The 17,266-nt window shown below is 35.9% G+C and overlaps 3 protein-coding genes and 2 long non-coding RNA genes across 5 annotated transcripts; 4 read left to right on the top strand and 1 right to left on the bottom strand.

The window, feature by feature from the left end:
• The first annotated feature begins 4,568 nt into the window (after positions 1-4,568).
• On the top strand, positions 4,569-5,243 carry LOC106413820. The gene is made up of 3 exons (XR_001282668.3): positions 4,569-4,650; positions 4,718-4,770; positions 4,909-5,243. It is a non-coding gene; the product is annotated as an uncharacterized LOC106413820 (long non-coding RNA).
• Positions 5,244-5,307: 64 nt separating this feature from the next.
• LOC106413819 lies at positions 5,308-6,710 on the bottom strand. The gene is made up of 3 exons (XR_007316717.1): positions 6,091-6,710; positions 5,707-5,751; positions 5,308-5,554 (listed from the first exon to the last, which is right to left on the bottom strand). It is a non-coding gene; the product is annotated as an uncharacterized LOC106413819 (long non-coding RNA).
• On the top strand, positions 6,596-7,873 carry LOC111209146. The gene is made up of 4 exons (XM_048741819.1): positions 6,596-6,816; positions 6,889-7,056; positions 7,143-7,384; positions 7,464-7,873. Exons 1-4 carry the CDS (start codon positions 6,596-6,598, stop codon positions 7,655-7,657), a joined length of 825 nt encoding a protein of 274 aa, XP_048597776.1. The 3' UTR covers positions 7,658-7,873.
• A 2,693-nt stretch (positions 7,874-10,566) lies between these two features.
• LOC106416267 (pectinesterase/pectinesterase inhibitor 18) lies at positions 10,567-13,386 on the top strand. The gene is made up of 3 exons (XM_013857126.3): positions 10,567-11,339; positions 12,097-12,361; positions 12,518-13,386. The coding sequence occupies exons 1-3, from the start codon at positions 10,626-10,628 to the stop codon at positions 13,207-13,209; spliced, it is 1,671 nt and encodes a 556-aa protein (XP_013712580.3). The 5' UTR covers positions 10,567-10,625; the 3' UTR covers positions 13,210-13,386.
• A 675-nt stretch (positions 13,387-14,061) lies between these two features.
• LOC106412062 (glucose-6-phosphate/phosphate translocator 2, chloroplastic) lies at positions 14,062-16,553 on the top strand. Its single transcript, XM_013852946.3, has 5 exons — positions 14,062-14,719; positions 15,309-15,534; positions 15,633-15,855; positions 15,937-16,150; positions 16,285-16,553. The coding sequence occupies exons 1-5, from the start codon at positions 14,234-14,236 to the stop codon at positions 16,294-16,296; spliced, it is 1,161 nt and encodes a 386-aa protein (XP_013708400.1). The 5' UTR covers positions 14,062-14,233; the 3' UTR covers positions 16,297-16,553.
• The last annotated feature ends 713 nt before the right edge of the window (positions 16,554-17,266 follow it).

The raw sequence follows: 17,266 nt of genomic DNA, 5'->3' as shown, positions 1-17,266 counted from the left end.
GTAGCCTATAAAAATGGCCCATCTTGCTGTGGTATTTCCGAGATGTTGGACTTGGGCTGTTTCCGATTGGACCGTTTCCCATCCACATCTCGAGAGGGGCTATTAATATATATCCCACATCGTGTGGGATGTAGTTCCTTGGGCAATATAACACAACTATTAAAGTGATACGATCTGATAATGCACCTGAGTTGATGTTTCCTTCTGTTCTGCGTCAATATGGAATTCATCATCAATTCTCTTGTGCATACACGCCACAACAAAATTTGGTGGTTGAACGTAAACATCAACACCTCTTGAACGTAGCTCGAGCTTTGTTATTTCAGTCGAACATACCTTTGGTACATTGGAGTAACTGTGTTCAGACTGCAGTTTTCCTTATTAATCGCATTCCTTCACCATTGCTTAAGAATGTGTCTCCTTATGAACTGCTTGTCAAGAAACAACCTGATTACTCTTTGCTTCGTTCCTTTGGTTGTTTATGCTATGTTTCAACTCATCTTAAGGATCGAAATAAATTCTCTCCTCGTGCTTCTTCTTGTGTTTTCATTGGATATGCATCAGGTTATAAAGGGTATAAGGTTTTGGACTTAGATACTCATGTTGTGTCTGTTACACGTAATGTCGTTTTTCATGAAAACATTTATCCTTTTCTTTCTGATTCCTCTTCTTCAAAGGTTGATGATTTGTTTTCTAAAACAATTTTACCCTTACCTCTATACCTGTCTCTCTTGATGCATTACATGAAACTCATTTACCTAGTGCCACAAATAATTCATCAGTGACTGTTACATCAGGAACAGAACAGGTGATACATCCAGAAACTCGATCTCGGCGTCAGGGTAAAGCTCCACGCTATCTTTCCGATTATCATCTAAACCAAGTTTCCTCTTCTTCTCCATCTTCTTCACGTTCAGGCCCTTCTCCTTTATATCCCATTGAATCTGTTCTTTCTTATTCTCAACTTTCACCTCAATATCAAGCCTATGTCCTATCTTCTTCTATTGAGGCAGTACCTAGTACTTTTAAGCAAGCCATGCAGTCTGCAGTATGGAAAAAGGCTGTGGATGTAGAGTTTGAGGGTATGGAACGGAACAAGACTTGGTCTGTTCAGACGTTACCCCCTGGTAAAAATGTGGTGGGGTGTCGTTGGTTATTCTCTTATAAGTACAATGCTGATGGTACTATTGAAAGACCAAAAGGACGTCTTATTGCTCAGGGTTTTACACAGCAGGAGGGTGTGGATTATACAGATACTTTTTCCCCTGTGGCGAAGATGACTAGTGTGAAGTTGTTACTTGCTTTGGCCGCTAAGCGTGGGTGGTCTTTGTCTCAAATGGATGTGACCAATGCTTTCTTGCATAGTGAGCTTGATGAGGAGATATATATGCGTCTACCATTGGGTTATACTCCTGCACCAGGTGTGTCTTTACCTCCTGATCCGGTTTGTCGTTTGCATAAATCCATTTATGGACTCAAGCAAGCGTCCCGGCAATGGTACTCTTGTTTCTCCTCGGTTGTTCTTGGACATGGATTTAAGCAGTCACCTGGTGACAATTCCTTGTTTGTCAAGGTTGCTGGATCTTCTTTCATTGCTTTGCTTGTCTACGTAGATGACATCCTCATAGCAAGTAATGATGATACTGCGGTTGCTAGTTTGAAAGCAGTATTACACAAGGCATTCAAGATCAAAGATTTGGGTCAAGCACGTTTCTTTTTAGGACTTGAGATTGCTCGAAACTCTACTGGCATCTCTGTTTCTCAAAGAAAATATGCTCTGGATCTTTTAGCTGATACCGGTTTCTTGGCGTCAAAACCATGTGCCGTTCCTTTGGATCCTAATGTTGCCTTGAGTGCTACTACGGGTGTTTCTTTGCCTGAGTCGACGTCTTATCGGGAGCTCATTGGCCGATTGCTATATCTGACGATAACCCGTCCTGACATCACTTTTGCGGTTCATCGTCTCAGTCAATTCCTTTCTGCTCCGACAGATGTGCATTTGAAGGCAGCTCATCACGTCCTTCGTTACTTAAAGTCCAATCCTGGTCAAGGGTTGTTTTATGCAGCTGATTCAGACTTATGCTTGAATGCTTTTGCGGATGCGGATTGGGCTACTTGTCCTAACACTCGACGTTCTGTGACTGGATTTTGTGTTTATCTTGGTCAGTCTTTGATCAGCTGGAAGTCGAAGAAACAGCAAACAGTCAGTCGTAACAGCACGGAGGCTGAGTATCGGAGCATGGCCCTGACTACATGTGAGATGCTTTGGTTGCAGCAGTTGTTGAATGATATGAAGATCACGTTAACTGCTCCAGCGAAGCTCTTTTGCGACAATAAGTCCGCAATGCATATAGCTACAAACCCGGTGTTCCACGAGCGTACTAAACACATTGACATTGATTGTCACACGGTTCGGGATCAGGTCAAGCGTGGCTTTATCACTCTTCATCATGTTGCTAGTGCTTCTCAACATGCTGATATCCTCACAAAGGCTTTGCATCCAGGACCCTTTCATTCTTTGCTCAATCGAATGTCTGTTTCAAGCCTTTTCTCTCCAAATGATAGTTTGGTTTCAAAGGCTTGAGGGGAGTATATTAGGTTGATAAAGTGTAAATACTCATACGGTATACGTGTACATAACACGCGCTATATACTTGTATAAATACCCTTGTACATTGATCATTAATGTTAAGAAATCAGTTTAAGTTTTTCTCGTTATACAAAGTTTGTTAAAGTGCCATGCATCGTACTGATCCCACCAATTGTCCTTTGTGGTTGAGACGCAAGCAGGAAATTGATCTTTCCTAGACTACGAAAAACAATTAGGCAGATGCCAAAACTTCTTTTTAATCTTCAATATAAATTTCATAATTTAAATTCTAAGAAATTGTGTTGCAAAGAAAAACATTTGATATACAATTTCGTTTGGTAATAACAAAACAACTTAATTTCTGTATTATCCTTTATATAAATTTCTGTAGGCTAAGAATGTCTGAGAACCTAACAATATTCTTATTTTTTTCTTTTATTAACAATTTTTTTTTGAATAGCTGCACCTCTTTGCTATTAATAAAAAGGATCATAACTTAAAAAAATTATTACTTTCCGATTTATAGCAAAAGCATGCAATACTTAGGTCATAATATATAGCAAACTTTTATTTAATTTTTTATCCAAGTACAATATAACCTCTTTAAATTAATAATCTATAAATTAATATACACTAAAAATCTCTATAAAATAATATAATTTTATAGTCTCAAATTGAGTTTTTGGTTCAATTAGTATATCGATAAATTAATATATCTATAAATTAATATAAAATTATAGTTTTGGTGTAGTCCCAACATTATTAATTTATAGAGGTTTCACTTTAATACGGACTAAGAGTATATTTTACACTTTAAAAAATATATTATGTTGGATCACAAAATAAATGAGATCGCCGAGTATTAATTTAAAGAAAGTCTCATTTAAAAAGATCGCCGAGTATTAATTTAATGAGATTGTTGAGTATTAAATTTATCATGTCATATACATTTATGTTTGGATTAATATATTTTTTCTTAACGATTGTATTTTGGACTTACTATGTAAATCAAATATACATTCTAATTAAGGCTTTGATTGGTAACATGTAGTACACTTGATTTAAGTTGACTTGAGCATATAAATCAAAAATGTTACCAATCATGAATTAGTTTTAAGATTTTGAAGTTGTGTTTGAGTTATAATTGATTATTATTGAGTTACAATTTTGACTTATAGCCTTTGTAAAAATGATAACTCAAATCTTAAATCTACATCAACCAAAATCTCATGTATTAAGATTTGAGTTATTGAAAATTTTGGGTTTGTCAATTAACTACCCACTACCTTTTGAATATTAACAATATTAACAATTTACAATACATATAAGCACTTAGCCCTACGTTTAGTTATATTATTTAATATAATATATTTAAAATTTTAATATGATTATATACTTGTTAGCCAAAGTTTTTCTCTAAATTATACAAAAAAGCTTTTCTAAAATCATATTTTCATTTTAATTAGTTAAAAAAATCTATAATTTTAGTTGTTAATTTTCAGGTGATTATAAATTTATGTAAATAAAATATTTGTATAAGTTCCACTTAAATAGTCAATTAAAATGTTCAATTAATTTTATTTTTTTAATATTGTTTGGTAATTAAAAATTTATGTACATAAATTTTTGACATCCTTAGTTAATTTTGATTTATGAATTTTATTTTTTCACTATTATTATTAAAATATTATTTATATTTTAAAAAATAATATATACTGCAACTTATACATCAAAAATATTACCAATCAATAATATTGATAAAATAGTAACTCATATTTTTACTGCGAACTCACTACATAAATCTACAGTTTATACCACATAGTTTTTACTGCAAACTACATCAAATAGTACATTTTATTGTAACTCAATTCTAATACTACATGTCACCAGTCGAAGCCTAAGTGACACATAAACAATACTTTTTTAATTAATTTAAATTTAAAGTTACAACTTTTTATTAAATGTTTTTATATTAAATAAATAGGGATATCTTTTGCCACAGCATTAGTAGAATCCGCGAGAAACCTAGGGCAGTCGCCATGGACGCATCCGTGATCAAAGTAATTATTCTTATCATCGCTTTCTGTTTCTGGAATTAGTTGTCTGATTAGATCTTATTTACTTTAGGGTGTGGAAGGTCTGGAATTGAACGGTAGTGATGCAGCGATTCGAAAGAGCAGGTTCGTTTCTTTTTTTCTTTTTTTCGAGATTTGTATATCTAAATTAGATGGAAGTGCACAAAAAAAAAAAATTAGATGGATCATATGTTATTGTGTCTCACGGTAATTAATTAATATCCTTTTGCAATAATAAAGCAGCATTAGAAGGATTGCGGTAGAGGGATACGATATCTCCTCTCGTAAGGATGTTGGCCCTGTTCGTTTTGTGAATTGGATGAGAATTCCAGACGCGGCATCCGAGCGCAGTAATTGGATGCAGCAATCAGATGTCGTTCGTTCGTGATTCTGGATATTCTGGATCATGCGTCTGGAAATTGTATCTGGATGCAGTTATGTTCGTTTTGTATTCTGTATTTTGTATCTGGATGAGTTTTTTTGTCAAATGACCAAAAACTCTTTTTCTTCTCTTTTGGTCTAAACATGTATATAACTATATCTAAAAGTGAAACTAATTTGTAAAAAATTATGTTTAACTGCAAATGAAATATACATAATAAAAATAAATATCAAATTCTATTTTCATGTTTTATAACATTATAAAGTAACAATAATAAACATTAAACTCTATTTTCATGTTTTACAACAATGATAACATCAAACTCAAATGACTTAAAGTATTTTAACTTCTCTACTCAAAACATCAAACCTTGCGGTGTCTGTGTTTTAAAGAAAAATGCAAATTTGAACTATTGTTGTAAGAGCTTGAACTGCAACAATTCGAACCTGTGCATCCTCAAAAGATTAGTAGCCTACACTGACAGCAACACTGCATCTAGGACTCCAGCTGAAATGCCAGAAGAAAATCAAATATCAGATGTAATAAAGTAACACAGCTTATCACATCAGCTATTTTCTGTAACAGTTACAGCCACTAAACAGTTAGTAAAGCTTAGGTAAAAAGAGAGAGAGCAAACGAGAATGTTGAGAATGACTTACATCCTTTCCAGGGACAGATGCCATTGAAGCTTGAACAGATAGTCACTGAGACAAAAATAAAAACAAAAACGAGTTAAGATAACAAGTAAATAAAATGTCTAATATGATCATATAAAACAAGTGAAGCTTGAGCATATAAAACAAGTGAAGTACATTCTATGCAAACTCTTTTCTAAAAGGAAAAAGCAATGCACATAAGATATCAAACTTCAGCTCTAATAAAACAAGAGCTTCCTTGTATTAAGAGCTACGGATAAATGAAGGTGGGAAAGTAATCATTTTCTTCCCTCAGAACACAATGAAACAAGAAGACCATACTAAAAGACTCTTAAGCGCAAACTAACAAAGACACAGTCACAGAAAAGAGAACAGAGCTCTACAAACCAACACACAAGAGGCAGGAGAAGTCTTGCGTGTAGGGAGAAGCTGGCGGAGCTGCGGGAGAGGCAGGAGAAGTCTTGCGGAGAAGCTGGAGAGGAGCGTGCGAAGATTGAGGAGTCTAGAGAGAGGCTTAGGTCGATGGTGAGTCGGTTTCTAGGGGAAGAGATTGTTGATGACGAAGAGTCTGGTGTGAATAACTCTTCGCTCAATGCTAGGGAGATGGCTGAGAGAGTTGATGAGGTTGTGAACAGAGTGATTAGCTTGGAGGGTGCTGTTTCCTCGCAGAGTGCTTTGATAGAGGGGATTCATGGTTGAAGAGAGGTTGCAGAGAATCAGATTTGATTTCGACGGCAACAAAACAATTTTATTTTTTAGGTTTAGAAATCAAAGGCAAAATTTGTAATTTTTAAGATAAATTAAGGGTATTATCGATTTTTATTACTTTTGGATGAGTTTACTGTTTCTGGAAGCGTTTAAAAATCTCATCCAGAATTCCCGAAAAATCCGGATGAGTTGTGAAAATATATTTGGATGCTGCGTCCAACTTAACCGCCTATTTCGCACCAAACGAACATCGGTCCGCGTCTGCGTCTGGATGCCGCGTCCAGTTCACGAAACGAACAGGGCCGTTGTTGAAGAGGGCCTGAGAAAACACTTGGCATCACGTGGAATAAAGCTAATACATGCTTTTGCTCACGAACTCGACTTCAATCGTACTATTCTCTGCAGGTTTGTGACTTCTTCCTCCTCCAGCTTGATCGCTATTGCTGCTTAGTCTATAATAATCTTTGTGTTTTACAGATGCGGATTAATCTATGTTAAGGAAGAAGATGAAGATAAGGCGTTGACGTTTGATGGAAGTGACATGGGAGGAAGTATTTTACGAGTTACGGCTTACCCTTTTGACAGCAATCGCCTTGACCATTTATTTGCTACTCCCGAAGCACAAGACAAATACCGACAGCGCGTGTAAATTGATTTTTTTTATTTATTTTTTCCTTTCTTATTTATTAACCTGTTTGTTCTTGTCCTAATATGATGTCCTGCTATTTTAGGTTGAATGTTACAGGATTTGATACTTGCCTTGCTGAGGATAAGGTCGAGGAGATGGCACGTTCGGTTTTCCCTGGATCCTATTGTTCTGTTTTGGGGGAAGTGGTTTTCGTTCATCTCCGTGGAAAAGATGCTATTGAAAAGGCTCTGAAACTTAGCGGACGTTCTGCGGGAGGCTTTAATCTTGTTGTTAATGCTGTCCTCCCACTAAGAAAGGATGGCGGCGGTGGCGTCTCTCTCGCACGTACGTTACTTTCTTCATTCTTTTTTTTTTTTTTTGTTGTGTAAAACCGTTCATTCATTTGTATGTTTGTTTGTTTCAGGTAGGTTGGCTATGGCTGAGAAAGATGAAGCAGCTAGGTTGGCTGAAGCAGCTAGGTTGGCTAAGGGTAAGAGAACTAAAGCAGCTAGGTTGGCTAAGGCTGAGACAGCTAAAGCAGCTAGGTTGGCTATGGCTGAGAAAGATAAAGCAATTCTATCTGAGGGAAATCAGAAGTCGATCATGACTACCGACTAGAAATCTCTCTCTCTCTCTCTCTCTCTCTCTCAAATGCTGTCTCGTGTTATTAACTTGTCTTGCAATGCCACCTCCTTCTTTTCTCTTTTCTGAATGTTGAATGTTATATGTTTTGTCTGGATTTTAAATATGTTTTTATGCGCGTGTGTTGGTTTTTATGATAAAACTCTGTAATAACACTGACAAACTTGGTTGTCCAATCAAGTTTTTAGTAACTTAAAAAGACTTAACGTTAATAAATCTACGTTCCGCAAAATGAAATATTAATCCAAGGCCTCGGCTCCCTACGATCATGGTTTAGTTTGGTTTTCCAGCTTAATTATCAATTCTCTTTCTCGGCTTCCAAATCTATGTAGCTCTTTTTGGCAAACGCAGCTTCCAACATTTTAGTTGCACTTCCACAATTCGTGCTTTCGTTTGTATTTTGTAATAATGCATTTGAAGCGTTCTAAAGTCTTTGAGAGGTTTTGCTCTTGGATGGTCTATGTTGTTCTTACAACCTTCTTCGCAAAAAACATTAGCACTCTAGGCTAGCAATGCTTGCCATGTTGATCTTTTACTTTGAGGCCGGGCAGGGGAAAACGATTTTAGGTGCACTTGGTGTGTGAGAACTCGGCACTTAAAGATTCCCAATGTTTGACATCTTCAAGCAAATTGTTAATTGAAACATTAGACCTTTTCTATTTAATGGCACAAACCAAAATCAATCTCCAAATCGCCTTTAAAATGAACATTTGAAAATCCCGCCGCCGACACATTTGAATATCATAAAAAGATCCCAAATTATATTCCTTAATTTAATATATTTATTGAAACGTTTTTTTTTTGTAAGATGCTTATTCCCAGCAAAACATGATCCTGTCCTTGAATCTTTGATTATTACAAGAAAGAAGAACCAATGGGTCTATAAAAATGGTTTTGTTTATTTATCATAAATTTTAAATAATATTCATTTTCGTTTCTTTTTTTTTAACTGAAATATTCATTTTCTTTCTCACTCTAATGCAATTGTCCTTTTCAAATTTAAATATATGAACATGATTCTAACCACCGGACTGTCAAAAAGTTGACGACAAGAAGATTTTAATTAATTTACACTTGCAGTCTTGCAGATAAGAGCGAGTTATGCTAAAAGTAAATAATATACATATTCCATTGTGTACTTTTTTACATAGAAAAATTGGAAATGATGAAATCAGTGTGCTTTAAATTTAATCTTCTAATGTTTTTAATAGGTAAATACAACTAAAAGAAGAATTACGATGATTAGATAACAAAAAGCATAGTAGATCTCAAATATTGATTAAAGGCATCTCTATCTTCACTTTTTTTTTTAAATAGAATAAAAGTGGTTCCAACCCAACTTCATATCTTACTTCATAATGAAATTTACTCTATAAATAAAATAATCTATTTTTTTGTTCATCACTCCATTATGAAGTAGAAAATGGAATAAGAAATGGAGTAAGATTTGAACATTCTTACTCTATATCTACTTTTAGTTCATTTTGGAGGAAAAATTGGAGTTTTACAATTTATATGCTCTACTACCACTTGTTATTTTTTATTGTACATTAATGATTCTACTTATTGTGTAAGTTTGTAACAATACATTTCTTCGTCAAGTATTATGTAACAGTGTAGTCACTCCAGACTTGGAAATCAATCTGGCTGAAAGACTTGAGCAATCAGCTTAACCAATAAGATAAGTGAGCTAAATTCGCTGATTGACATCATTATAGTTGTCATTTGCTTCGAGTTTCAGTATTTAAAACGTGGTCATTGTTTTGGTTTAATTTATTCAGTAAAGTATATCAAATATAAAGATAAAGTCGTTGCCTGAATATTCTGTCGGAAAAGCCTACAGTAGATTTTCAATTTTGTTTGCCAATTTTTCAAATCAGTAAATCTTATTTTCTGATGGATTTCGTAATGTAAATCACTATCGTTACATAAAACTTAGCTATTAGTTTTGTAAAAGTATTTTATAGCTCTCGTGATCATCAAAGATGAAAAATGGGCGATGATGGATAAGCTTAGCTGCCGTCGACAAACGTTGGATGTGTGAAGCGGCGTCGGTGGACGGTGGTATCAAGTTTCAAATTATACTATTATACTGTCCACGTATTTGATCAAAAAAAAATAATACTGTCCACGTAATGTTTTACTTATTATTTTTTTTGTAAATTACGTAATGTTTTTTTTTAAGAATTATTACGTAATGTTTTACTTTCTAGGAAGTTAAGTTTTAGATGTGGGGTTGTTGACTTCTGATCAAAAATTGTTTAAACATTGACTTAATTAGTCACTAGAAATAACGTTTTCAACATTACTTTTTCAATATATCGGTACATACGTAGTATATTTTTCCCACAGTATAATTAACAAAAATATTATGGATATAATATTTACCAGTATAGATTTTACACCGAGGCCATTTGGTTTGGTGGTTTTAAGAAGATAAGATAAAAGAAAAGTATTTGTCATATATAGTATAAAAGTTGTTGGATATGATGATTTTCTTAGTGGAATGAATCCTTACATTTTATTTCTACCACCAAACTGAAGCTATCCAATACAAGGTCCTGACTGTAGGCTAGTGAATTATTGGCTTATGTCCCCAAAAATATATACAAATTTGTAATAAAAAAAGTTATATAAACCTTGACTAAAATATCTATACCCCAAAATCTGACCGGTTTTCGAAATATATATATTGTCTAGCAACTTTGAGTCATACTGTTCATTTTCTTTTTTAAAAAGAGATAAGCATAAAGGTTTAGTTTTTTGTGATTACTTTATAGTGTATTAGGTGCAATGATAATGAATTAGCATGTGCAAATAAGAAAAGGAAATCAAAGCCCTCAGCTCATGTACTCCACTCACTAGCATATTCTATAAATTGGCATGATTCACGGTAGTGGAAGACCAACACAAACAATCCTTTTACCACTAAAACCAAAGGGCAATGTCCAATTCAACTCAACCACTTCTTTCCAAACCAAAGTCTCTTAACCACAAGAGTCTATGCCTTGTCCTCTCCTTTGCAGCCATTCTTGGCTTTGCAACTTTCTTCACAACCCAAGTAATCTTCACTAACACCACCACTGATGATTCCTTATTAACCCCAAGCCAGATCTGCCATGGAGCTCACGACCCAGACTCATGCCAAACTCTCTTGTCCGAATTCACGACGTTGTCGCTCTCCAAGCCCAAACGTCTTGACCTATTGCACGTGTTCTTGAAAAACTCGGTATGGCAACTCGAAAGCACGACAAACATGGTGAACGAGGCTAGAACCCGCTCTAACGAGGTGAGAGACAAGGCCCACTTTGCGGACTGTAAAGAGATGATGGACGTATCAAAGGATCGAATGGTCAGTTCGATGGAGGAACTCCGAGGAGGGAACCTTAATCTTGAGTCTTACTCAAACGTTCACACTTGGCTGAGCAGTGTGCTTACAAACTATATGACATGTTTAGACAGCATAAGTGATGTCTCCATCGACTCTAAACATAGAGTCCAGCCAAAGCTTGAAGATTTGGTTTCTAGAGCTAGAGTGGCTCTATCCATCTTTGTCTCCGTATTGCCTTCAAAAGACTACCTAGAGATGATCCTTCCCATTCACTTCCCGTCTTGGCTAAATTCTCTCGACAGGAAGCTTTTAGAATCTGCTCCCAAGGTAATTAAAAGCCTAATTCAAATTTCACAACCTAAAAAATTTATGTGGCCAATTGCAACTTTGTACTCTCTTAATTTGTTATTTCAAATATATAAGTTTAAAGATTTTCGCACACTTACAAGAAAAATGCAATACCTAGTATAACATCACCTTACTAAGAGCATCATTACTAGTGACTAATTACTAAATTTCTCAACACTCATGATAATAATAATCTATTTATTTAGTTATTTTTATTTATTTTTAAATCTTTCAACTATCTAAATGGTGACATATAGAATTCAGATATCCCCAAAGGCCCAAAGTACTAGTTGGTTATTTATCAGATATCCCCAAAGATTTATTTTTAAATCTTTCAATTCTCTTATTTTTAGTTATTTATTTTATTTTAATATTTGAATGACTCTTAATTGATGCATATCTTATAGCTTATTTTTAATATAAAAAAAAGACTCTATGATAGCTCATTGATACATATCTTAAGATCTTAATTTAATTAAGATTTGCATTGTATTGAATTTAATTAGTAAGCATAATTTTTTTGACAACATTTGTAAGCATAAATTAGGAAAACAAATATTAAATTTACATAGAAACTGAAAACATTTAAGACAAAAAAAACCTAAACATACATGCATTTTCATGAAAGGGAGGGCTCGTATATCTCTTGTTTTTGAAAGAAACAACAAATTTCGGTTGAAATGTAAAATGTTTATAGAACAACATACTATATACTAAGACTTAGACCCTTTATTAGACATTTGAAGTGAAGGCAAACGTGGTGGTGGCAAAAGACGGCACCGGAAAGTACAAAACAGTAAACGAGGCGGTGGCGGCAGCACCAGAGAATAGCAATTCAAGATATGTTATATACGTGAAGAAAGGAGTTTACAAAGAAACTATTGACATCGGAAAGAAGAAGAAGAACTTAATGCTTGTTGGCGATGGCAAAGACGTAACGATCATAACCGGTAGTTTAAATGTCGTTGACGGATCCACCACCTTTAGATCCGCAACAGTAGGTAATATATTTATTGATTTTTTTTTCATTTTTTGTTCTCATAATATATATACCATATGTTCTTATATGTTCTAATATTTTCAAGCAATATTCATGTATCAAATTATTACCATTTTGTATCCAAATAACTAACAAAACCAATTTGAAACATGTGCAGCTGCCAACGGTGATGGGTTTATGGCACAAGACATATGGTTCCAGAACACGGCCGGACCAGCAAAGCATCAGGCCGTGGCTCTCCGCGTGAGTGCTGACCAATCGGTCATAAACCGTTGCCGCATAGACGCTTATCAAGACACGCTCTACACTCACACCCTGCGACAATTCTACCGCGACAGCTTCATAACGGGCACCGTAGACTTTATATTCGGAAACTCCGCGGTCGTATTTCAAAACTGCGACATCGTGGCGCGGAAGCCTGGTGCTGGACAAAAGAACATGCTGACGGCTCAGGGACGTGAGGATCCTAACCAGAACACAGCTATCTCGTTCCAAAAATGTAGATTAACGGCTAGCTCTGATCTTGCTCCGGTAAAAGGATCTGTGAAGACGTACCTTGGACGGCCGTGGAAGTTGTACTCAAGGACAGTGATCATGCAGTCTTTCATCGACAACCATATTGACCCGGCCGGTTGGTTCCCATGGGACGGTGATTTTGCGCTCTCCACCTTGTACTACGGAGAGTATGCGAATAATGGGCCTGGAGCGGATACGAGTAAGAGAGTGAAGTGGAAGGGGTTTAAAGTTATTAGAGACTCAAAAGAGGCCGATCAGTTTACTGTTGCGAAGCTTATCCAAGGAGGATTATGGCTGAAGCCCACTGGAGTTACTTTCCAAGAGGGGCTTTGAGTTGATGTCTTATTCTCGTAACTTATGTTGTATTTTACGCGTTTATGCTCTGTTTGAGTTTGATGTCTTTCTCTGTTATCTCTGGACTTAAACCAGCGACATGTTATGTATCATGTTATGATTAATAATAAAAAATATAGTGGTCTGGTATGTTATGATCACGAAATTTCTGCAGTATTCAGCTTCCAAATGTGCGGATACATACATCTAAATAATTAAATTGGTGTGTGAGCACATTGGTCAGTTAGAACTTTTGTGTGTTTTGGTTTAGCTCTGCACCCACAAACAACATGCAGTGGCTATGTTTGTAACGTTGCATATAATAGTAATTTTTTGACGGTGAGGAAAGCTTACGAGAGTTAACATCAGACATAGTAAAATCAGTAAAGCTGTCTCACATGTGACCAAAACTCTTGTTTCAACGGTTCATATTCACTTCACATGAAATACTTGTAATATGTATCCAATTAGACTATATAGTAGAATTCAAGGGCTCATAATGAAAGTTCTTATTGGTAAACAACAAAACAAAAGATTCATTCCAAATTTAAGTAAACTTCGACCAGTCAGCTAATTCTTAATTTGATGAAATTAACAATTGGGTTTTCTTTTGCTAAATAACTACTAATTCGTATTTTAATTTCAATTCTTAGAATGAATAATATCAAACAGGGATGCTATGCTTAACTTAGCTTATGGATAGTCTCTACGGCCAACTTAGCCAGAGACGTAAATACCCATCTCATGGAGCTAACGAATAGCCACAACTCAAGGGTATTTAAGTAATTAAACAAAAAACCCATACTTTCCCTCCCTCACCTCTTTCTTTACCCCTATAAAACCCGTCTGGTTCCTCCGTCTCTTCCATCTTCACAAGAAACAAAAACGGCTCTTCTCTCTCTCTTTCTATCAAAACCCAATCTTCAACAAGAAAAAAAACCATTCCTTTAGCTTTGTCCCTCAATACCCACCTCGAGATCATCGCCTAAACCAATTACCCAATTGTCAATTTCCCCCCAGAAAGATGATTTCTTCGATTAAACCGGTTTCCTCCTCCTTAACCGCAATCGCCGCCGTGAGACGAACAGTTTCTCCAAAGCTCCGGTTTTCTCCCTTACCCATCATCAGAAACTTCGAGAACTCCCCTCTCCGCGTCTCATCTCCCCACAATCTGTCGACTTTTTCTCTGGTGGCGGAGAAGCAGAGGCGTGATGGTTTCAGGGTTGGAGCTTACGAGGCGGACCGGTCTCAGCCGATTGAGATCGGTGTGGAAGTTCCTGATGAACAGTCAGGGCAGAAGGTTAAGATTGGGATCTACTTCGCGACTTGGTGGGCGCTGAACGTTGTGTTCAATATCTACAACAAGAAGGTTCTGAACGCGTTTCCTTACCCGTGGCTGACCTCGACGCTTTCTCTCGCTTGTGGGTCTTTGATGATGCTCGTCTCTTGGGTCACTCGAGTCGCTGAGGCTCCTAAGACCGATCTCGATTTCTGGAAAACTCTCTTCCCGGTAAAGACTTTAGCTTTCATAGGTGTTATTGGTTTCAACTGTTTCAGACTTTTACAGTTTCATTAGTATTGTTGGTTGATTCTGAATCCTCAGAATTTTCTTGATTAAGAGTGTAACTGCTGATGGGGTAGGCCTGGGCAAAACGTTTTTGGTTCGGGTAGCATTTTTCGTTCTAGAAATTTAGGAACCAAACAGTTCAGTTCAGTTCTAGAAATTTACAGAACTGGTTCGGTTATGGTTCGATTATTTTGGTTTTCAGTTCAGTTCAGGTAGCAAAGTTGGGAACATGCTAATATAGAGTAGTTTGGATAATTTTAATATTTTGGATAAAAATATTCATTTATTTTAGTTTTTGGGTTATTCGATTTATAAATAGTATTTTTATGATATTTTTAGTAAAAACTACATATAATTATTATTTTTAGGTATATAATTTGTATTTTAAAAATTCGGATACCCATTGGTTTCATTGGTTTTGGTTTTCTGATTCTAAAAAGGATATTTACGAAATTCGATTCTGTTTCAATTTTTCGGTTCCCGATAAATGTGCCAAGCTGATGGAATAGTTATACTGGTTTCGATTGTTTAGGTGGCGGTGGCGCATACGATAGGACATGTAGCAGCTACGGTGAGTATGTCCAAAGTGGCAGTGTCCTTCACACACATCATCAAGAGTGGTGAACCAGCCTTTAGCGTTCTCGTGTCTAGGCTATTCTTAGGAGAAACATTCCCTCTACCTGTTTACCTTTCTCTCTTACCAATCATTGGAGGATGTGCTCTCGCTGCTGTCACAGAGCTCAACTTCAATATGATCGGTATTTAGAGACATCCTCTTGTAGTTCAGTAAGGTGTATGAGTCACGTCTGATGCAAGATGAAGATGTAATGTTGTTTCTTGGTTTCTCTTTGTGCAGGGTTTATGGGGGCCATGATATCAAATTTGGCGTTTGTGTTTCGCAACATATTCTCAAAGAAGGGGATGAAGGGGAATTCAGTGAGTGGGATGAACTACTACGCTTGTTTATCTATGATGTCTCTTCTTCTCGTCACTCCTTTTGCCATTGCCGTGGAAGGTCCTCAAATGTGGGCTGCTGGCTGGCAAAACGCTGTCTCTGAAATTGGACCAAACTTTGTCTGGTAATTTACTATATGATCCTTTGATCTAGAACAAAGAAGATAAGTTTTGTTTGGTATTTGATTGTAAATGTTTGCATTCAGGTGGGTAGTGGCACAAAGTGTGTTCTACCATTTGTATAATCAAGTCTCATACATGTCCCTCGACCAGATTACTCCTTTGACGTTTAGCGTTGGGAACACAATGAAGCGAATCTCAGTCATTGTGGCCTCCATCATCATCTTCCATACCCCGATTAGACCTGTCAATGGTCTAGGTGCTGCCATTGCGATTCTTGGAACTTTCATCTATTCTCAGGTAAAACAAAACAAAGGACTAAAACTAATAGTCCAATGCTGTACCGCATTTCACATTTGATCTGAACTTAAAGCTCTTTGATTCTTGTGAGTGTTTGGTTAATGATGCTCATTTTTTGTTTTAAATATTTGAAGGCAAAGCAGTGAGGGGTGTTTGATGCACCAAGATACTGAAAGCAGAGGACTAAAGAAGATTCCTGTGAAGATCTCATGAGAGTTAATGTTATGAGCATAAGGAGTTGGAAGATCAACGGCTTAAAATATTGGCCTAGTGCTATGAAATGTATAATTTTAGTTTAGCTTTGTCCAAAAAGATCCAAGAATCAACTGATTAAACTACCCACTCCATTGTATAATCTGAAAGTTAAATACAAGGCCCAATAAACATATCATATGTGTTTTCATTTCATCTTTTTCATTTTCTTTGTTATAAGAGGTCAATCAAGAAGTCAGCTTACATCGTTGCCTATCATTAAGAATGTGTTCTTCATATGAATTGGTTTTCTCAAGATGAATCATTGTAAATTTTGGGAAACATATCGAATTTCACGTACCTACGGACGACAAACATTAGTTTTGATATACGTGTAAACTATAAGCATAGTCTAAAAAGAGATGTATATATATTAGAAAGACGTAGAGCTACGCTATCTTTGAGAAATGAGATGAAAAAGAATAGGTTAAAATAATTGATCCAATAAAGGCATTAACACTTGGCCAACTAACTTCCACCAATCTCTATTAATTCTACGGAGAGTAATAAATACTCAGAAGCTTACTGTCTAGTACTAGTGTACTACTCACACAGAGCAGGTCCTATAATACAGATTAATAGATTTTTACTTTTGTTGGAATAGGGTAGAAGTTTGAACATTTGTTGGAGTAACATACTATTAAATTGTGAGCATTTGATTCATAGTTAGGAATAGAATTTATCTTGCAACTAATTCTCCCCCCCTCCCCCCCCCCCCCGGTGTGAAAATGCCAGAGGGATAAAACAGTGTATCTATATAATTTGTAACTTCTAAAATCTTTCTTTGCAGTTAATTTTTAGAAACACATTTAAATATATCAAGGAAACACATTTAAACACAGCCTCATAAACACATTTTTAGAA

The sequence above is a fragment of the Brassica napus genome, chromosome A9 (assembly GCF_020379485.1).
Source record: "Brassica napus cultivar Da-Ae chromosome A9, Da-Ae, whole genome shotgun sequence".
NCBI classification, from domain to species: Eukaryota; Viridiplantae; Streptophyta; class Magnoliopsida; order Brassicales; family Brassicaceae; genus Brassica; species Brassica napus.
This window is presented reverse-complemented; position numbering and strand designations above follow the sequence as displayed.

Excerpts from the sequence above, each read along its gene's own strand:
- LOC106416267 (XM_013857126.3), top strand. The coding sequence starts at position 10,626 with ATGTCCAATTCAACTCAACCACTTCTTTCCAAACCAAAGTCTCTTAAC. Across the intron at positions 11,340-12,096 it reads TTTTAGAATCTGCTCCCAAG|ACATTTGAAGTGAAGGCAAA; the intron begins GTAATTAAAAGC and ends ACCCTTTATTAG. Across the intron at positions 12,362-12,517 it reads CTTTAGATCCGCAACAGTAG|CTGCCAACGGTGATGGGTTT; the intron begins GTAATATATTTA and ends AAACATGTGCAG.
- LOC111209146 (XM_048741819.1), top strand. The coding sequence starts at position 6,596 with ATGAGTTGTGAAAATATATTTGGATGCTGCGTCCAACTTAACCGCCTA. Across the intron at positions 7,057-7,142 it reads GACAAATACCGACAGCGCGT|GTTGAATGTTACAGGATTTG; the intron begins GTAAATTGATTT and ends CTGCTATTTTAG. Across the intron at positions 7,385-7,463 it reads CGGTGGCGTCTCTCTCGCAC|GTAGGTTGGCTATGGCTGAG; the intron begins GTACGTTACTTT and ends TGTTTGTTTCAG.
- LOC106412062 (XM_013852946.3), top strand. The coding sequence starts at position 14,234 with ATGATTTCTTCGATTAAACCGGTTTCCTCCTCCTTAACCGCAATCGCC. Across the intron at positions 15,535-15,632 it reads GCTCAACTTCAATATGATCG|GGTTTATGGGGGCCATGATA; the intron begins GTATTTAGAGAC and ends CTCTTTGTGCAG. Across the intron at positions 15,856-15,936 it reads ATTGGACCAAACTTTGTCTG|GTGGGTAGTGGCACAAAGTG; the intron begins GTAATTTACTAT and ends GTTTGCATTCAG.